Source organism: Enhydra lutris, unplaced genomic scaffold (genome assembly GCF_002288905.1).
Source record: "Enhydra lutris kenyoni isolate GAN:26980312 unplaced genomic scaffold, ASM228890v2 scaffoldscaffold21, whole genome shotgun sequence".
Lineage (NCBI taxonomy): Eukaryota > Metazoa > Chordata > Mammalia > Carnivora > Mustelidae > Enhydra > Enhydra lutris.
The window spans coordinates 4,572,678-4,591,723 of record NW_019154105.1 but is presented as its reverse complement, the minus strand read 5'-3'; the positions used below and the strand labels follow the sequence as shown (position 1 = coordinate 4,591,723).

The following is a 19,046-nucleotide window of genomic DNA, read 5'->3' as shown; positions in this document are numbered from 1 at the left end:
CAAGTGCTGCTTCTGTTACTTACTAGCTGAGTGACCCTGGACCAACGATATAATCTTTCTTAGCCCCAATTTCATCTTTAAACTGTAACTATTCCTGTTACCTAAAGGATTGCTCTGATAGTTAACAAAATACCATTTAAATCCCCCAGTACATACCAACACATGGGGGGGATTCCATGAAAGTTAATTCAATCTCCTTGTCCTGCTCCGTGTACATACCACATGCCAAAAACTCAAAGAGTTTTTCTGGTTTTGCCAAGCAACTAAAAATCCGTAAAACTGACTTGTTTCCAAATGGTTCTGATATTGCATACCCTGGGAACCCATTTGGCTCTTCTCCATCGCCAGAGTCAGGGTGAGCTTCCGCTCTGTACCTCGTAGATCTTCCTACATCTGGCCAAGCATTGTTCAGAGTGGAAAGGCTCAGGCGCCCCAACAGGCCAGCAGAAGCACCAGGATCAGGTCACGGGGTTAGCATACAAAGCAGGGCCCTAAAGGAAAAAAGTTAGGTCCAGCAAGTGCTTTTACTAAGATGGATTCATTTTCCTCCTTAACCTTAAGGTGAGCCCTCACTTTGAGGTGTGGGGAGGAAGCCCTTTCCTCCTGCACCCCTATCAGTATGTACCCTAAGGGGATGAGCGGGACTTTCCTGCTGGGTGGGGGCACCTGCCGGACAGTCACCCTCCCAGTACTCGAGGGAGGACGGACGGGTCATCCCCGGGCTGCAGGCTTTGGAACGATGGGAGGGAAGCAAGGCAGCCGTGCCACGGTGCAGCTGTGCTCAGGTGGGGGTTAGAACAGGCCAGAGCCGCTTCATAACCAGATCCGTCACGGAGGCAAGCACCGCTCTGAAGGGAGACACAGGAGTCTGGTGTCGGAATGCAGCTCTGCGAGGCGCGGAGCGATAGCCGGCCTGGCCTGTCTGCAGAGGCTTTGCCTCCTCCAGGCAGCGGAGCTGGTGCTGGGAGGTGCCCCCAGGCAGCACTTTCCAATCCAGCTCTTTTCACGGCAGCTCTGTGCTGTCGCCCGGGGACTGCACAATCTCTTCTTTTGTAGGTCGACGAGGGAGGGCGAGCCCCACTCTCCTTCCACCACTTCTTCGCCGCCGACGACCAGGACAGCCTTCGGGGCGACGCAGTCATTAAGCTGAGCGCTCTGCCCCAATATGGCTGCATCGAGAACGCGGGCACAGGTAGGCGGTGGCCCAGCGACAGAGTCGCTCCAGACCTGGCGACAAGGGAGGGTGGGGGGAGCAGCTGCCTCCAGTCCAAGCTGGACGTGGGGGCTAAGGAGGAACAGATCCATTTCCAAGAAACAGGAGGGAGGGAGGTTCAGTCACTCAGAATCTCCTGAGCATTTCCTTCGTGCCAGGCACAGGGGTGTAACGGGACACAAAAGGAACAGACACCCCTACCTTCCTGTGGCCGCAGACCCCGGGGGGCGGGGGGACAGGTAAGAAGCCAAACAAAGGAGAAGATCGGGTAAGATATAGGAGGCCCCTCGGTGCTGCGAGACAAGACAGCGGCGTGGGGGTCAGGAGCGCCAGCAACGGGGAGAGGAAGGACCCATGGCCTCAGAGCCCAGGGTCAAGGACATAAGGATGCCTGTCCTCCGCTGCGAGGCGGCCGTGGCTCACCTGAGCCCCTGCTCCGGGTTCAGCTCCTTCGAAGGCTGTGACACGGATTGGACGGCTGGCTTGTCCGTCTGTGATCCCTCAACATCCCCCCGCTCCACCATCTGCCCTGGACCCCCGCTGCCCTTGCTGCGTGTCACAGGGAAGGAGAGGCGAGACGGCATGTCCTGTCCCTGGCCCCCCGAGACTGCAGTGACTGGCAGTTGAGACAGGTCCCGGCAGGTCACCGGCGGCTGCCTCTGCGGTGAGATCTCCGAGGGCTGGTGCGTGGCTCTAATTGGCGTGTCGGTAGCAGCTCCCGCAGAGAGGCCCTGGACTGAGCGTGTCTGGGGCCAGCATGGGGCCTGGGGTTAGAGCCTTGTCCCCTGAAATCCATTAAGCGGCGGCCGCATCGGGTCCTTCCCCCAATCTTGCCTTTCATTGCGGGCACTCGGATTTGTTTATCGCCGACTTAGTTCTGTCTCAACACACGTTTGTGCCAGAGATGAAGGATGTGAAGGTGAGGGAGACACAGCCCTTGCCTCGAATGGGAGACAGAGAGGAAGACCGGTAAACGGCAGGAAATCAAACATGCTGGCACAGGGAAAGGGCCAAACCCTGAGGAGGTACACGGCGCAAAACAGTGAATTCCGTCTGAGCAGGCGGGAATGGCTGTTGGAAGGGGAAGGGTTAGTGACAGTCTCACGGTGGGCAGAGGGAAGGGCAAGGACAAAGGTGGGGAGACCTGAAAGGGTCATTGCCTCCCGTCTCTACCTCTTTTCTCTCCAGGGTTTTATTTTTTTTTTAAAGCCTCCCTAACGTGCTTTGACGTTAACCTGGACTGCCTACAGGGGAGTATTTCCCTGGCCTAGAAGTCCAATTTCTGCCAAGCTCCAGCACTCTAACCAGTGATTCTCAGACTTTCGTGTGTACACGACTTAGCTGGAGGCTCGTGAAAACACAGTGTCCTGAGCAGAGGCTGGGGGGCCCATGCGTTTGCGTTTCCCCCCAGCTCATAGGCGATGCCACAGCTGCTGGCCCGGGGACCGAATTTGGAGAATCACTGCTCTGCGTCAGTATGAGCCTGGGAGTAAGAAAAAGGTGTTCAGGCGGCTGTGGGCGGGGCGGGGGGTGCGGATAATGATCCCAAGACACTTTAAGGGCTCCAGCCGTCTCTCCGGGGTGTTGAGCCCCGGGCCTGTTTTGTGTGCATGAAGCCAGCTCTCCGGATTCAGAGCCCAGCAACCGCAGGACGCCTTTTGGAAACATTACAAGGAGCAGCTTTAACTTCTTACCAGCAAGCCAGGAAGAAGCAGAGTAATTCTGTTGTGGGGCGGGAAAGGAACAGCACGGGCTCTACAGTCAGTCAGGACCAGCGCAAACGGAACAGACCCACCTTGACTGCCTCGAGGGCGGCGTGCGTCACTGGTTCCCGCACGACAGGGTAGTAGATGCTCGGGATGAGAGCCTGCGTGCATCAGGAACGATTTAATTTGCACGCAGTGTACATTGCTGAAGGAGGCGAGGAAGCACATTAATGAGAACGATTTACGTGAAAAAAACAGAAGGTGCAGTTTTGAAACTGGGAAGGCTGGTGCTTAAAGCTTCAGTGACAGATTCACTTGTTGAATGGCTTATTTTCCAATGACAGGAAGTGAGTCATTTCTCTCTGGGAGTATATTTTTAGGCATCATTTAGTTTATTAACCCAAGTAAACAAGCCACATTTTTCATATTTGCGATCGGTCAGTGTAAAGGGAAAATAAAAATTCGAAGGAATGACAGCACTTTGTCCTGGAAACACCGAACGTGTGTGCTAGGGACTATCCGGTCACAGGTCGCTCAGACTCCTCCACGCTCCTGGTGTCAAGAGGAACCAAATCCGATGGGTAAAATCTAACACAGTTCATGTCGAAGAAAAAACCCTTGTCCTGAGTTCTAATTTCAAACAAATTGTAAGTAACACTTTTTCAGTCCTAGCCTTTCTGTTGGAAGGTTAACCAAAAAAAATGACACTGTCTACAATTCAGGAAGTCAATGGCTTTTTGATTTATGACCTGATCTTTGCAAAGAGCCATGGAAGAGACAAAGAGAAAGCTTTGTTGCTTTCAGAAATTCTATTCACACTTTTCTTTGTTGATATGTATCCAGGGGATGTTTGAAGATACAGGGTTTCTCTTTCTCCTCTCTTTAGAGGAAAATGTGGTAACAACTTAAAATCAATCAATTAGAGAGACTCAGACCAAGGAAGAGACAAGCCATCCATCATTTAGACAGTGTTTACTCTTCCCCTTGGCCTTTTCCGGGTTTGGCTGGGGTTGGGATGAAAAGAAGAGTTAACCAGAACCAGCTCGATGTCCAGAGCTCGGCATGGAACTTGAGCATCTCAGTGCTTGGATGGCTGTGGATGGTGCCAGAGCATCGCAGCAGCCCTGGTGTGCCATCCCAGGGGCTGAGCTCTGACCCATGGGGAGGTTTCCTTAAGGAACTGAGGTCAAATGAAAACACGCTTATTGAGGTATCTCTTAGATAAAGTATACAGTTAATCTTTTCTTACATAGAGGAGGATTCCTGGGGTGCCTGAATGGCTCATTTGTTTAGCTCCTGCCTTCGGCTCAGATCATGATCCCAGGCTCCTGGGATCAAGCCCTGCATTGGGCTCCCTGCTTAGCAGGAACCTGCTTCTCCCTCTCCCTCTCCACCTGCCCGTGTTTCCTTTCTCGCTTTGCTCTCTCGGTCAAATAAGTAAATAAAATCTTTAAAAAAAAAAAAGAAGGAGGAGGAGGAGGCTTCCTCTTGCCTGGTGTGCGAGGCAGTGTGCTTTTGAAACTGACCAAAGCTTAAGGCGGCACCTTGCATTTGTGTTGTTACTCGTCTGAGAACTTACTTTATCACAGATTTCTAACAAAACAACCGCGGATTCTTTTTTTTAATTCTTGCTATATACAGTAACATTCTGAGTGCTTTCATGCGTCTTATCTCATTTGGTTCCCTGTCGAAACAGCCGGGCAGGCGTAACCATGTGTGGATGAGAAATAGTAGGGAAACTGGAATTTAACCCCAAGTCTTCCACTTCGAGCCTTCTGTTCTTTCCATTCTCCATTTTTATCCTCTAGCGTATTTTGTCTTTTGTTGATAATGCTGTCATGTTTTCTAGTTCAGCCTAGTAAGCAAGCACGGGTGGATCACGGTAAAAGTTCTGTCTTGATGTTGACGCAGGTGATCGTTTTGGCCCTGGAACTACCAGTGACCTAGAGGCGTCATTCCCTATTCAAGATGTCCTGGAAAACTACATTTACTACTTCCAGAGCGTTCATGAAAGCATTGAGCCAACGCATGACGTTTTTAGTTTTTATGTAAGTGATGGACACAGTCGCTCAGAAGTCCACAGCATCAATATCACCATTGAGGTAAAGACTTCAGGGGGCCTCTGACAAAAATGTCCCAGCATTAGCTAGCCTTCCAGGAGCTCAAAAACAAGCTCGCATTTAACCTTCAGTTTTCAAGGTCAACTTAAAAATACAACCCTGACCTTGAGGACACTTGTAGAATTAAGGCTAGCATTTGGAGAGGGTCTGATTTGGAAATCTGAATTTCCACTTCGGGATAAAATGTGTTCATTCTGTGTGAAAACGGTTTGTGAGGGTCAGACAGAGAAACAGTGTCAGTCTCATATTTAGCTGAAAACAAACATATACCTATTATCCCCTGAAGCTATTGTACTTAGTCACATGCATACTTGCCTTTTCTTACATTTTTGATGCATGTATTTGTTAAATTGTAACATCAAAGAAACATGTTCCTTGATGCTGTATTTATTCTCACTTGAGCAACTGGAGAGCTTGCTCTCCCAGCCCGGTGAGACAGAGAGAGAAAAGGTAAAACTCACAATGGAATACCCTCTCTCCTAGGAAAGGACACCTTCCGAGGTGGTGCAGGGGGGCTGGCACGGGGTCAGGGAGACAGTTTTAGGAACTCACGCCTTTAAATATGGTGTCGTCCTACAGTACTATGATACTCTTCGGGTTTTCTAGGACAGTTTTGATTTCAAACAATGTGCTCTTTTATCCTCAAAATATACTCATACTTCTCTAACCACATGTCCAGATTTTTGGTCCAAAAAACACGATCACTGTCCCCGTGGAAAATATCTTGAAGATTTCTGTAGAACGTCCATTTCTTTTCAAGGGGACATTTTGCTGGTGTGACTTGCTCTTCTTTCAAACAAACCATTTTGACGGAGAATTGAAGATGGTGACCATTAAATACTATTTTGAGAGTGAAAGTTGGTGTGACAATGGTGCTTTCGCTGACTAAGGTGCATTTTCTTTCTTAAACCAATATCCGCGTGAGACCTGATATTTTATGCTTTCATCAGAGGAAGAACGACGAGCCTCCCAGGATGACCTTGCGGCCCCTCGGCGTGCAGCTGAGCTCGGGAGTGGTGATAAGCAATTCTTCCCTGAGCCTGCAGGACCTGGACACTCCAGATAATGAGCTGGTTTTTGTATTGACAAAAAAGCCTGACCACGGTAGGACCAACTGCATGGCAAGCTTCTTAATCGAGAGGGCTGTTAGGATTTTAGAATAAGCACAGATTTCTGTTGGTTTTTCCTCTGCTTTGCCTGTGCATAGCCCATTCTTTGCATCAGAGTATAATCAGATTCACAGCTAGCCAATATTCTTTGGGGTCACCGTGGACACCAGTGGTTCTAAAAAGTCTGAATCCCAGGTAATTGGTGTCTCGGAAATTCAATTTCAGCTGTTTCCTTGCTCTCCTATATAACCTCGGGCAAGACAGGTTTAGAGTTCTATTCTCAGAGCAGGCTGCATTGCTGGATGGTCCTGGGCCACCTCATGCAGGGAACAGTGCGGCCCCCTTGTTACTAATTGCACAAGGTGTTCACATCAGGTTAGAGGTGAGCTGGATGTCTTTATGAACTTGATGATCCTTTTGCAAAGAAAGCACTTTTCCTGATTAAACCAGAGGTAAAAACCACCATGGGAATCTTTCACCTACTTCTTTTCTAAGTGCCGTCCCTCTGGTATTAGCCAAAGCTCTGGAACTTTCATCTCCCAGGTGGTACCTTAGTGTATCCTAACCCCCGTGGTCTTTTAAAGATGAAGTTTCACTGTCGATGGAAGGTTAATAGAAGAGTCTGTTGGTCATTGCATTTTATCTTCCTTCACTTTTACTTTCTTTAATGAAGCACTGTAACTGTCCCATCATGATACACACGACCCTTGAAAACAGAAAAATGTGCTCCCTCCCAAAGATGTCTAGTGTCCTTCTGAATTTAAAAGGAATTCAAAACACGGTCCCTTCTCCCCTCCCAGGTGCCCTAGAAGGAAAGCAGCAGAAACGTGCTCTTTGCACTTTGCAGGTGGGGAAAATAAGGTGTAGTTAATGCAGTGAGTTTGAGTTCATGGAGGGAGACTTGATTTCTAAGCCACTGTATTACCACATGAATTGTGTCTCCTTAAGAGATTTTTGAACAGGAAAAGTTGGATCTTATCTTCTTTATTTGTAGATGAGGCCACAGAGCAGCCCCCTGTGCCTCTGTAGAAAATTCTCAGTCATTGGTCATTTATGTGTGTGTCACCAGGAGCCTCTGAGGTGCTGGACAGTCTACCCAGGCTCGTGCTAGCCGACAAAATTGGGCCATTCTTTGGTGCCATATGTATTCTACTCTTGTTTCTTTGTTTTTCTTTACTCTCTTCCTCAGGCCGTCTGCTCTGGAGGGAAACTGCTTCTGAGCCTCTGGAACATGGAAGGGTTTTAACTCAAGGCTCCTCCTTCACCTACCAGGATGTGCTGGCCGGGCTGGTCGGGTACATGCCTGGTGGCCCCGGGGTGGCAGTGGATGAGTTCCGGTTCTCCCTCACGGACGGCCTCCACATGGACACCGGGAGGATGGAGATATACATAGAGCTGCCTACAAGCGGCTCCCCCAATGTGGCCGTAAACCGAGGCCTTCAGCTCTCAGCAGGTACCGCGGGAATGGGAGAGAGCGGCTGCAGTCCCTCCGTTCCATTCATTCCGTCCTTGTCAGGGCGCATGTTAGCTCTGTGGGAGGGTATTGAACTAGGCCTTCAGAAGTCAGAGAGACCCAAGGTGGGGAGAGCTATTCTTTTAGGGACACAAGCATTGTGAGTGACTAATGTAAATCTCTGTGTAACTGTCTGTGAATTTGAGAAGGGATTGAGAAGAGTTTAGAGTACTTCCAGGGCCCTCAAAACCTCAGTGTATCCAGCTACTCAGGCCAGGTTTCTTAGAACACGGCCAATGCCCAGCCAGCCCCATGAGAAACAACGGCAACAGCAACAGAAGAAATCCAACAGAGTTTTCAAAACACTTACTTTCAAGTGGCAGGGGAGCATGGGGGGTGCAATTCGGAAGCCATCATACACTGAAAGAGATTATAAAAATAACTGAGAGTCACTAGACGTGGTATCCTAGGGTATAAGATTTGCAAGTTTGCCTGTCTATAAGCAGCACCTGAAGGACCCTTGACATGTCAGTCTTGAATCAGTTGGCAGTAGGGAGTCACTTAGAGAGTGCACCATTTCCCCCCAGAACATCTGCATCCCAGTGGGGTCCTATGTGTTTATCTACCCTTAGTTTCACATGTGTCTTGTAGTGAAAACTATACAGCATGATGGTATCTGAAAATTGGCAGATTTCCAAAGGTCCCCATTATGGATCTGAGACTTCCCTCTCGCCTATTTACAAGCCGGTCAGTCAGCCCGTCGGTGTTTCATGGGTGCTGATAGAAGACAAGAGGCTCCTGGGTCAGAGACCACATACTTTGTTACTCACTGCGCAATGGGCAGCATTGCCGTCAGCAACTTTGTATCGTTTCCCTCGGCACTCCGAGACTGGCGGAGATGATGCCAAAGGCCCGGAGGGATGCCTTCACGTGCAGTGGGAGGCGTTACAGAAGAGGAACGCTGAGCTTGGGGGGACTCCCCCTGTTACAGTAACAATAAGCAAGCCTGATCTTTGTCCCAGAGGAAGATTATCACCTCATCCCTCGGGGCTGCTTGCGGAGAATGGCCTGGGAAAGAATAGTTCGGTCTTGCATCGTTGGCATTACCAGCAAGAGCGCACAGGAGGCCCAGGGCTCAGCCAAACACTAGGATGTATTACACATGAATGACAAGCATCTACGTCACCTGAATTTACTATTTTTAATATGAGCTGGACAGGAAAGCAAGGGGCAAGGCCCTGAGAAGAAGTGTTCACCACTTGCTCGTGTCTCGCCACCATCCCCAGCAACCTTCATAGCCTTCCAGGGCCCAGCACTCAGAGCCCCCTGTTTTATAATCTTGTAAACGTTGATTTTAACTATTTGGTTTGAGGTGGCAACAAGATGCATTTATGAGTTTATGTAAATCTGTTGCTTATGATTTAATGAACCTCAAGACGGTAAATAAGTTAGGTCCAAGAAGGTTTCACCAAAGATGTAGGAGTTGATACATCAGTCTAGAAAGGGGTAACTGCTCGGTCCCAGGAGTAGAGTGAGCACAGCACAGGCAGAGTGAAATGGATCAGGAGAGAGAAGGGCTCAGATCTAAACCCAAGGGAGGATTAACAAATTGGGAAGTTGGGATTGTTTCACTTAGGGAAATTAAAATGTATGCAGCTGGAATTGGAGAAGTGCAAGCACCCAGTATTCACTTAAACCGAGGCAATGTGTGATCATTTAGTCTCTAGTCTCCTGAAATCACTTGACAGTGATGGACAATGACCTCCTGTCTCCCATTCTCTTCCAGGGTCTGTGGCACGCATCACGGAGCAGCATCTGAAAGTGACAGATACTGATTCGGACGACCGCCAGGTGATGTACATAATGAAGGAGGATCCTGGCGCAGGGATCCTGCAGATGGTGAAGAATGACAACCCCGAGCAAATCTCCGTGAACGGCCCCATCCGGAGTTTCACGCAGGCCGACATCAGCCAAGGTCAGCCGGCTCTCTCGCACCTGCCCGGACTCAGACAGAGTCCACCCACGGTAGCAAATGGGAGTTAAATGCCTGGTGGCTTGTGTCAGTAAACTGCACTCTTTGTTTTGAATGAGAGCTGGTTATAGTTTCATTTATTCTTTCTTGTCTCCTCCAATTTTTGTTTAAAAAAAAAAGAGACTGTCCTTCTTAGCTAAAATGTGTTCATGCTTTGACATAGCATTGATGAAATTTGGGGCTATTATGGAGGGAAAAAAATAATTTTGACTTGCTATGATGCTAAAAAGTGTGTGTGAGAGAGAAAAGGAAAAGGAAGTGAATTGGGATGGATTAAGGTGGAAATTATGCCTGCCTTAGGTGAGCAATTTATATCTCTCTTCAGCTCCCCAAAGAGCACAAGTTAATGAACTAAGCAAAATGGAAGGGCGTAAATCGGAGCCGCCTGGGGGAGATGACATAGCTCATCCCTCCTCCAGGAAATGCTGATGTAACGTAGAAGCATAAATGTTAAATGCTCCAGCGTTACTGTACAGTTCTTTCAGGAGTAAAAAAGGAGGGGGAAGGTTACATCGTGGGGGGGAAAAAGTAACCCAAAGTCATGGGACAATGTGCAATTCCATTTGGAGATGGAAACACGGCCCTGAGGAGCAGAAATAAAGGTCTTGTCCATGCGCTGACACTCAGATGGGTCACAGCCGAATTCTCACTGGGCCTGTCTGTACTTTACCGAAGGGCCTGGAGTGGACCACGGGGTAATAGTTCCTTAATTATTCTTGGCCTCGGTGTCTCTTTGTAAGAATGAGACTGGGTACTTCCCCCCAGATGTTTGGTTACATTTACATCATGAGGTACCTGGACGTGATGCGGGGGCTGAACAAAAATGTCGGGTTCATGCTTCTCCCCGTGGATCTTTGTGACGAGTGTGTAGAATGTATCTGTTAACTTGTTGGTTGGAGCTGTATTCAGTGTTGTTTCAGAAATGACTTAAGGCTGCCCTGGGAGGTGGGAGTGAGGCGCTCTGGGAGAATATGGGCCGCACGACGTGGGTATCTGGCCCATGATGCGGATGCCATCGCCGCGCATTTTCCATGTGGTTACTTCCTTCGAGTCTTTCCCAAAAGCCGAGCCTCCATGAATGGTGGTACTGGGCTGATTTCATTATGAGAGTGTTTTTGATGAGGAGGAAGTCAAGAGTGGGAGGGGAAAGGGAGGAATTGAAAACTTCAGATTAAAATGTCTAAAGCAATGTCCAAGAGAGGAAGGTGTTAATGGCGTCATTGGTGCGAATACCGATTAGATCCCCACTTCCCGCTTCAGAAATAAGGGCAGAAAGCACTGATCCTGAATCTTCATTATCTTGTCCTTTTTTACAGGCCAAGTGGAATACAGACACAGGAAAGGAGAATCTGGCGGGAGCTTCGCTTTTAAATTTGATGTGGTTGATGGAGAAGGCAACACGCTGATGGGCCAGTCATTTTCCATCAGCGTTTTGGGTAAGGGGGCATTGGGTTTCTAAAAACATTCCAGAAGGTCTGAGGTCATAGAGTGTACACTGTGCTCACCTTGTTACCCTGCTCCATGGGACTCTGGAACCCTATCCCCTCCGGAGCGAGAAGCTCTGGCTCCTTGGGGCTCTCTTTGAGGGACAGGTCCAAGGGTTATTCTGATTTTACTCCTGGGCCCCAGGCCCGGAACTGAAGAAAGGAGGCTGAAAGGATCCCCTTTCCAATCACTGTTTCTGACATTTTCAGAAGACAATTCCCCACCAGTCATCACCACCAACAAAGGGCTGGTCTTGGATGAGAACTCAGTGGAGAAAATCACCGCTCTGCAGCTCTCTGCCACTGACCAGGAGAGTACGCCGGCAGACCTGGTCTATACCATCACGGGACAGCCCGAGCTGGGCCACCTGGAACATGCCGCCTCACCAGGTGAGCCTGTCCTCTCTTGCTTCGTCCAACCAAAAGGTGGGATTTGTAAGTGTTGGGGGTAAGCCACACACACCTAGAACCTGCCTTGGTTAATGTTTATTTTTGCCTTGTTGATCTTGACCATTATGTACTGCTTTGTGTCATACTTGGCACACAGTAGATGCTCAGTAATTCCTTGCTGGAAGTTGAACAGACAATTACAACTTTATGTAAGCAGTCTTCTCACCATGACCAGATGGTCAATTCCTTTAGGGCGAACACTGCAAAACCATTTTTCTAACGTCTGAGCACCTGGCACAGTTATGACGCACCACGTTTAAAAAATGTAATTCAGGAAATAGCCAGTGAGCATGTGTGTTGGGCAAGATTCTAGTTGAGCTTCTGCTGAGGCGGCAAAAAAAGATAGAGGAGGTCCCTCACCCTCCAGTGTGCTCTGTTGGACGAGACAAGGAACCTCTGCCCATAACCACTGATAAGGACAGAATACAGCAGGTATTTTCAGAACTGTGTAAACCTGGTGTCCTAGAAGTTCAAAAATGGGAGAGGCTGCATTAAGTAGGAAGGTGCACAGTGGTGGTGTTTAAAAGTCCCCTTACAGGGTGCCCGGGTGGCTCAGTCGGTTAAGCATCTGCCTTCAGCTTGGGTCATGGTCCTGGGGTCCTGGGTTCGAGTCCTACATTGGGCTCCTTGCTCAGTGGAGAACCTGCTTCTCCCTCTGCCTGCTGCTCCCCCTGCTTGTGCTCTCTCTCTCTTTCTCTCTCTCTGACAAATAAATAAAATCTTTAAAAAAAAATTGGCCCTTGGAAGGAAAGTTTGAGCAGCCAGAAATGGTGTTACTTTCAAAGATGGGAATGGCACGCGGGCACATTCGAAAAATAGTGAGTGGGCAGGTTTAGCTAAAGCTTATACTCTGAAATAGGAGTAGATGTGGCCCATGGGTAGACTGAGATCTTACGCGGTTTTCAAAGCTGGGATGAGGGATCCTTACGTAACTCAGCAGGTGTGGAGAGTCACTGCAGAATTCTGAGCAGGGAAGGAGAGTGACGTTGATCCAGTGCTCGCAGATGGACAGGAAGAAGGCGAGGGGAGCAGTGACAATGGGTCAGACGTCTTGCATCTGGCCCAGTAGGAGGTAGTAAAGCTTCCCCTGGAGGGGCGGTCGTGGGGATGGGAAGACGAGAACCATGTGAGAGATCGTACCCAGCGCCCGGTAAACTGTGTTCAGTCAGCAGCAGTCGGTGGAGAGTGGGAGGGAGGGAAGGATTTGGGGGGCAGAACCTGTAGAACGTGGCCGCCGAATGGACCTGAGGCCCGGGAGACACTTGCCGGATGAGCCGTCTAAAGGTGGAGTTGTCTTTGTTTCCTACACCGTAGAGGCACTGGTGGTTTGCATCCTTTGGATTTCAGGTTCCAGACCCTTCCTTCATTCAGCCGGGGGAGTAACAGAATAGGGGACGTACTCACCGGGCTTCTGCTCTCTCTAATATCGGGGGTCAGGCCATGAGCAAACAAGACAGATAGATCGGGTATCAATGGCTACGCATATTTTGGGGGAGAAATAAGAGCATTCCAGAGTGCAGGGAGCAAGGGGGTGAGGGGAGAACTCCCTGTTACAAGGTGACGTTTGACCAGACGTCCGAGGAGACTGTGGGCCCCTCCATGCTGCCGTTAGAAGGAAAGGGTGTTGCAGTCGGAGGGATGGTGGGTTTAACACCCCGAGGGGGATCCACCTGGCACCTTCCATTCCAGAGGCAGCGAGACCAGCGAGTGAGAGGGCGAATGGGAGGGCGCTCTGTGGGGAGGCGAGCTTCGAGGGGCGGAGGGTAGCCCGGCAGAGGAGGTGACGGGGGCAGACCGCGGTGACGGTGAGGGTGCCGGCGGACGGGAGGTGTTGTGAGTGTCTGGTGGGGGGTGTGGGGAAGGTCGGAGAGATTGGCCGAAATCCCTGGTGCACAGGGAGCAAACACTTCGTCCCGAAGTTCCTGGGAGAAGAACGCACGTCAGCGCTCCTAAGACCTTGGCTGCAGAAGATATTCGATAACTCATTCATGAGCTAATTGCTTCTGCCCGAGTCCCGTCAGGCTGCAGATTGTATCTCGGGAAGATGAAAGGCCAGACTCGTGGCTGCAGCTCGGAAAGCACGGAGCCCCCGCAAGGCTCTGTCAGCGGCCGGCTCGGCGCCCCCGCCCTCACTCGTCTTTGACGGGGGCTGTGTTAGGGCTTCAGTGCGAGGCCGCCTCCCTTACTCCTGTTCAGTTTTACAATCTCAGCCTTGCCTGGGCTGGGATTCTGGCTGCCAAGACCAGTCCCGGGCTGCCTAGGGAGAGACACTCGTGGTGGCCACACTTCTCCCTTCTCTTGGGAAGGCACCGCCAAAGATGACGGGAGCGCTCCCCCTCGCCGGGACACTACCCGGCACCTGCCCTTTGCCACCAGGCCGGACTTCCCAGCCCCCGGCTCACGCCCCTCTTCCGGTCACGCTCTGTGGCCAGATCCGAGGAGGCCACCCCCTCCCCTGTCCTCTCGCCGACCCTTCCCGCTGCGAATGGAACCCGGCTTTCTGCCCCTCCTGCCCCGCCAAGCCCGTTCCGCGTCCTTTCTTTGGCCAGAATTCTCACCTTCCCCGTCTGCCCTCAGTGCGAACATAGCCCTGAACTTGATTGTTTTTAGATGTGAAAAGTGTCCCTTCAGAGGAAATGCACGGTGACGTCTCGCATCCCTTTCCTAAGGCAGCGGGCGCAGCTCAGAGGAGGCACCCGCGCCTCCCCCTTCGCCTCAGTGGGCGAGGACGGTCGGCGGGGGCGGGGCGGGCCGGCGGCGCTCCCGAGAGGAGCGAGCGGACTTCGGGCCTGTCGTGTGTCTGAGCCTCTGTCGTGTGTCTGAGCCTCTGTCGTGTGTCTGAGCCTCTGTCGTGTGTTTGGGGCCTCTGGGCTGTGTGGGCTTCCACACGCCTGCGCATACCCTCTCACGGGGCAGCTCTGAAGTGGACCCGTTCACGTCTGTCTCAGTCCGTGGGTGGGACGGTTGTTCCTGTCAGACAGACGGGGAAGGCGTGCAGACCCCGTTTTCCTCCCCTGAGGAGATGCAGGGCGCCACATGCCTGTGCAAACTGTGCGGAAGACACACCCGGGCCTGCTGCCTCTGGGGCGTCGCGTGAGAGCGAGGCGCCGTGTGTGCCCTTGTCAAGGTTGCGGGGCCACAGCCTCACGTCAGGGACTCTGAGGACCGTTTTTTTCTCGTGGCATCGGAGTAAGAAGTTACATTATTAGGATAGAGCTAAGCCTCTGAAGCAAAGAGACCCAAGCTGCGGTGCCTTGCACACGAAGTTAATTTTCTCTCACAGAAAAATCCAGAGGTGGGGGCCCCGATGGCCTAGATGGTTCAGTGAACCCCAAGATGAGGCTCCCATCTCGGGTCCAAGTGACTCCTGTGACTGTTGTCATTTCCCAGCCGGCGATAAGGGACAAAGGCCAGGGGAGCCCACGCCGGTGTCTGTGTTAGGAGGATCGCGGCGGATCGCGTCTCCGCCCCGAGCAGGAGGGTGGTCAGACGCCGCTGCGAGGTGGCTGGGGTGGGACACCCCACCTGGCATCCGGTGGCTTAGCTAACGGGGAGACGTTGTGTGTCAAAGTCAGGGAGGAGGAGGGCGCGCTCCGGCACGACCCCGGGTCTCAGCAACCCGAACACTCGCTGAGCGGCTCCTGCGGGAGAGGGACACGCGCAGATGGACACGCGCACACGTGTCTCCGCGACAAGACACAGCATGACAGGACGGTGGCGAGGTCCGCCTGAGAGAGGCGTGGGGGTGAGTCAGGAAGGACTCCTCAGAGGCATTCCTCTGCCTCTCTCAGATGGTGACGCCAACCAGAAGAGGAGACACCTTTGGGTTCTCCCCAGGAGCAGAGAGATTCGAGTGGGCTGAGACTCCCGCAACACAGTGCCACGGACTGGGCTACCTAACAGAGGACACGTGTTGTCCCACGGATCCGGGGCTGGACGTCGGAGGTCCCGCTGTCCGCAGCGTCGAGATCCCCCCTGAGGGCCGTGAGGGAGAACCTGTCCCAGGCCTCTCTCCTTGGCTTCTTAGAGTTGACCGTCTTCGCACTCACGGGGCGCACTCCCTGTCCCTGTCCGTGGATGCGCGTGACAAACTCTCCCCTCTTCTAGGGACGCTCTTCAGATTGGGTTGGGGCCCAGTTCAGTGACCACATCTTAACCACGTGCATATGCAATGATCCTGTTTCCAAGTAAGGTCACAGCGTGAGGTACTGAGGGTCGGGACTTCAGTGTATGGAAGGGGGACATGGGGGCAGGAACGGCACAATTCGTTCCCTACCAGGAGGCTTTGAACAAAAGCTGGAGCAGAGGAGTGAGGGTCTCCCACCGCCTGAGCCTGCACCGGGCCGCGGGCCGCGTGCATGGCGCCGTCCCCTGCTCTGCAGAGAGCAGGAAGGCCAAGGCAGTCGCCTCAAGTCCTGTTAGGAAGGCAGTCCCTTCAAGATGCGGCCTCCGTGCACGCTTCCCTGACCCGGACTGAGCTTTCTCCAACGGGCTGGCCCTCCGGGGGACTTGGAAAACGGACAGGGTGGATGTGCGGCTCCGTGGTACGGCCGGACTCAGAGCTCAGCCAGCCGGCTCGTAACGGAGAGCGTCCTCGATGCGCTGAAAGTGCTCCAGGATGTTTCAAACGGTAGCGACCCGCCCGGACAGGCAGGAGGGGCAGCGTGTTAGCAGAAACGCCATCTTGGTGGTGAGCAGCTGAAGTCTTCCAATACCCAATTAGCAAAGGCTCGAATATTTTTTTAAGTTTGCAGAGATGGAGAATCTGTGCTCAGTGGGACCTCTTAGATAGCAATCAACTGGGTTCATTCCCCAAGCATGTTGTGAGCACCTACTGTGTGCCAGGCGCTGTTGTAGGTGCCCAGGGGTGAAGAAACAACAGAAGTCCTGTCCTCCTGAAGCTTCTGTTGTAGATGCCATGGCCCTCATTACCCTCTGGCACGAAGTTAGGGACATCACTTAAGTGTTCATATTAAATACCCCATCAAAATCAGTACTTCAGACAAGAAAAATGCTACAGCCAAAAAAGTATTCTAGAAGAAATGATTCAATTAAAAATATTACGATGGTGATATTTCAGGGTGGATCCATGAGTGGCTTTGGGGATTCTTTACCACATTTCTGCGTTTTTCACGTTCTCTTTAATAAGCATGTGTTACTCTTATATTGAAAAAAAAAATTAAAGGATAAAAGTAAAATCCAAGAGGCTCCTTGCCCAGCCTGAAAAGGTTAGATGAGTTGTACAAAAAGTATTTCTGGCAAGCATTAACTTTGGAGCTGGACAACCTTGAGTTTCACCCTGGTGGTGCCCTTGTACTTGCTGTATGAGACCTTGAGTAGGTCACACTGCTTTTCTAATTTTACTCATGTCATAATATAGAAAAATGGAGGTAATATGCCAACCCTGACCTCCCAGAACAGTTAAAAGAGAAAACTCAGTAGGTATAAGCAAGCCTGAAACAGAGTTCCACACATGGTAGGTGCTCAGTGTTGGCTAGGTTGAACTGGGAAGATCAAGCCTAGAGCTCTCATATGCTCCTAGTGGAAATAGAAAAATAGAAAAATATTTTATAAATATAAAATTTATATTTATATATAAATATTTATAATAAATATTTATAACATGTTGTAAATATTTATATAAATATGTATTTATATAAATTTTTATATAATTTTATATAAATTTATAATATATTATAAATACTTATTGTATTTATTTTTATGTTATTTCATTTTATTTTATATAATTTTATTATATTTATTATAAATATTAAATATTTATATATAAATAAATATAAATTTTATATTTAAAATATATATTTATAAAATTTATATTTATAAAAAATTTATAAATTTATATTTATAAAATATAAAAATATATATATTTATAAAAATATAAACTCTAAATTTATAAAAATTATTAAAAATTTATATTTGTATTTATAAAAAATATAAAATCTATATTTATAAAATAGTTTTAAAAACCCACTTAGTTTGCAGTTTCCTAGAAAGTAGAGCAGGTACCCAACATATAGTCCCACCATTCCACTCTTAGAGATTTATCCAAGAATAAAACCTTATGCCCATACCAAGACTTGGGCACGAATGATCATAGCAGCTTTATTTGCAATAGCACAAAACTAGGAATGACCTAAATGTCCAACAAGAGGTGAGTGGAGAAACAAACACGTTGTTTGTTTGACACATTTGTTGTATGACACAACCATATGATCGAATACTGTTCAGCAATAAAAAAGAAAAAAATTATTCAGGCATGCTGCAATATGGGTAAAACTCAAAATAATTACGTTAAGTGAAAGCATGCATAAAATAGTATATATTCTATGATTCTAATTTGAAAATAATTACAAAAAATCCAACCAATCTATAGTTACAGAAAATAATTGTTTTGTTGCTTTGGGATAGGGTAGGGGACAAGGAAGGGAAGAATGGAAGAATTATAGAGTGTCAGGAAATTTGGGGGGTGATGGATACGTTCACTATGCTGACTAAGGTGATGGTTTCACGGATGTGCCAAAGCTCATGAAATTGTGCACTTTAAGTATGTGCAATTTATTATATGTCAGTTTCTTCTCGATAAGAAATGTTAAGAAAAGAAAAGATCAATTCCAAACCTTGCTTTCCAAGAAGGAAAAATCTATCACGTTTCTTAATCACTCCCAGACTAACAATGCGTATAAAGGGAACAGGGAAGTGGGTGACTTGTCTGGATTCTCACAGTTTGACTGTGAGAATCCAGATAAGTATTTCCCCATGAGCTGGGGTGATGGACTCACAGCAGGGAAAGAGATTTAAATTTCTCAGTGCAGACAGTCTGAAGTTATTAAATTTTTAAAGAATGTATGGATTTCTGTCTAGATCCACAAGACAAAGCGTTAAGACAGGGGGCCGCATTTTTTGCCTGTCAACAGCTGATGTAGCAAGCACAGAAATATCAAATGCCTCCTCATCAAAAGAAAATAATGCCCCAATATTCAGAAGGCTGTTGTATCTAGGTAACAAATTTCAGATGATAAAGAGAGTTGCCAAATGTAAACCATGCGGGTTGATTTTTTTTTTAAGAAAGATAAAGCCAGTGATATTGATGTCCCAGTTAAATGTAAAACAAAGTGGAATCTCTGTTTGTTGGTTTTTTAACTGAAAAGCCAAACTGGTTTTGCCAGGATTAACAGTAATAAATAATATGTCCCAGGAAGCAGCAAGTGAATTTCAGGACCAAACCAAAGGACTAGATTCAATGGATTAATAACCCAACACCCAGAATCGGAAAGAGGGAATTTGCGCTGAGGGAATAAAAGATGTGGTTTTGTTTCGGTCTTGGCTACACAGACCATGAGCCACAGAAGCCCTAAGATAGAAGCAAGAATTCTGGGCTGTTTTGCTAAATGTTGCGGGACATTTAAAAACATAAGATGTTACTCATTTGTGAGCTATGTTGGCATTATCTAAAAATCACTT

The 19,046-nt window shown here is 49.0% G+C and overlaps 1 protein-coding gene across 1 annotated transcript in view; it reads left to right on the top strand.

The window, feature by feature from the left end:
• Nucleotides 1-19,046, top strand: part of LOC111149126 (Fraser extracellular matrix complex subunit 1) — a 405,997-nt gene that overhangs the window by 315,341 nt on the left and 71,610 nt on the right. The window contains exons 42-48 of the mRNA XM_022506058.1: nt 1,057-1,192; nt 4,831-5,021; nt 5,990-6,143; nt 7,338-7,601; nt 9,388-9,576; nt 10,950-11,069; nt 11,328-11,507. Of these exons, the coding sequence (XP_022361766.1) occupies nt 1,057-1,192; nt 4,831-5,021; nt 5,990-6,143; nt 7,338-7,601; nt 9,388-9,576; nt 10,950-11,069; nt 11,328-11,507 (1,234 nt within the window). The remainder of the gene's footprint in view (nt 1-1,056; nt 1,193-4,830; nt 5,022-5,989; nt 6,144-7,337; nt 7,602-9,387; nt 9,577-10,949; nt 11,070-11,327; nt 11,508-19,046) is intronic.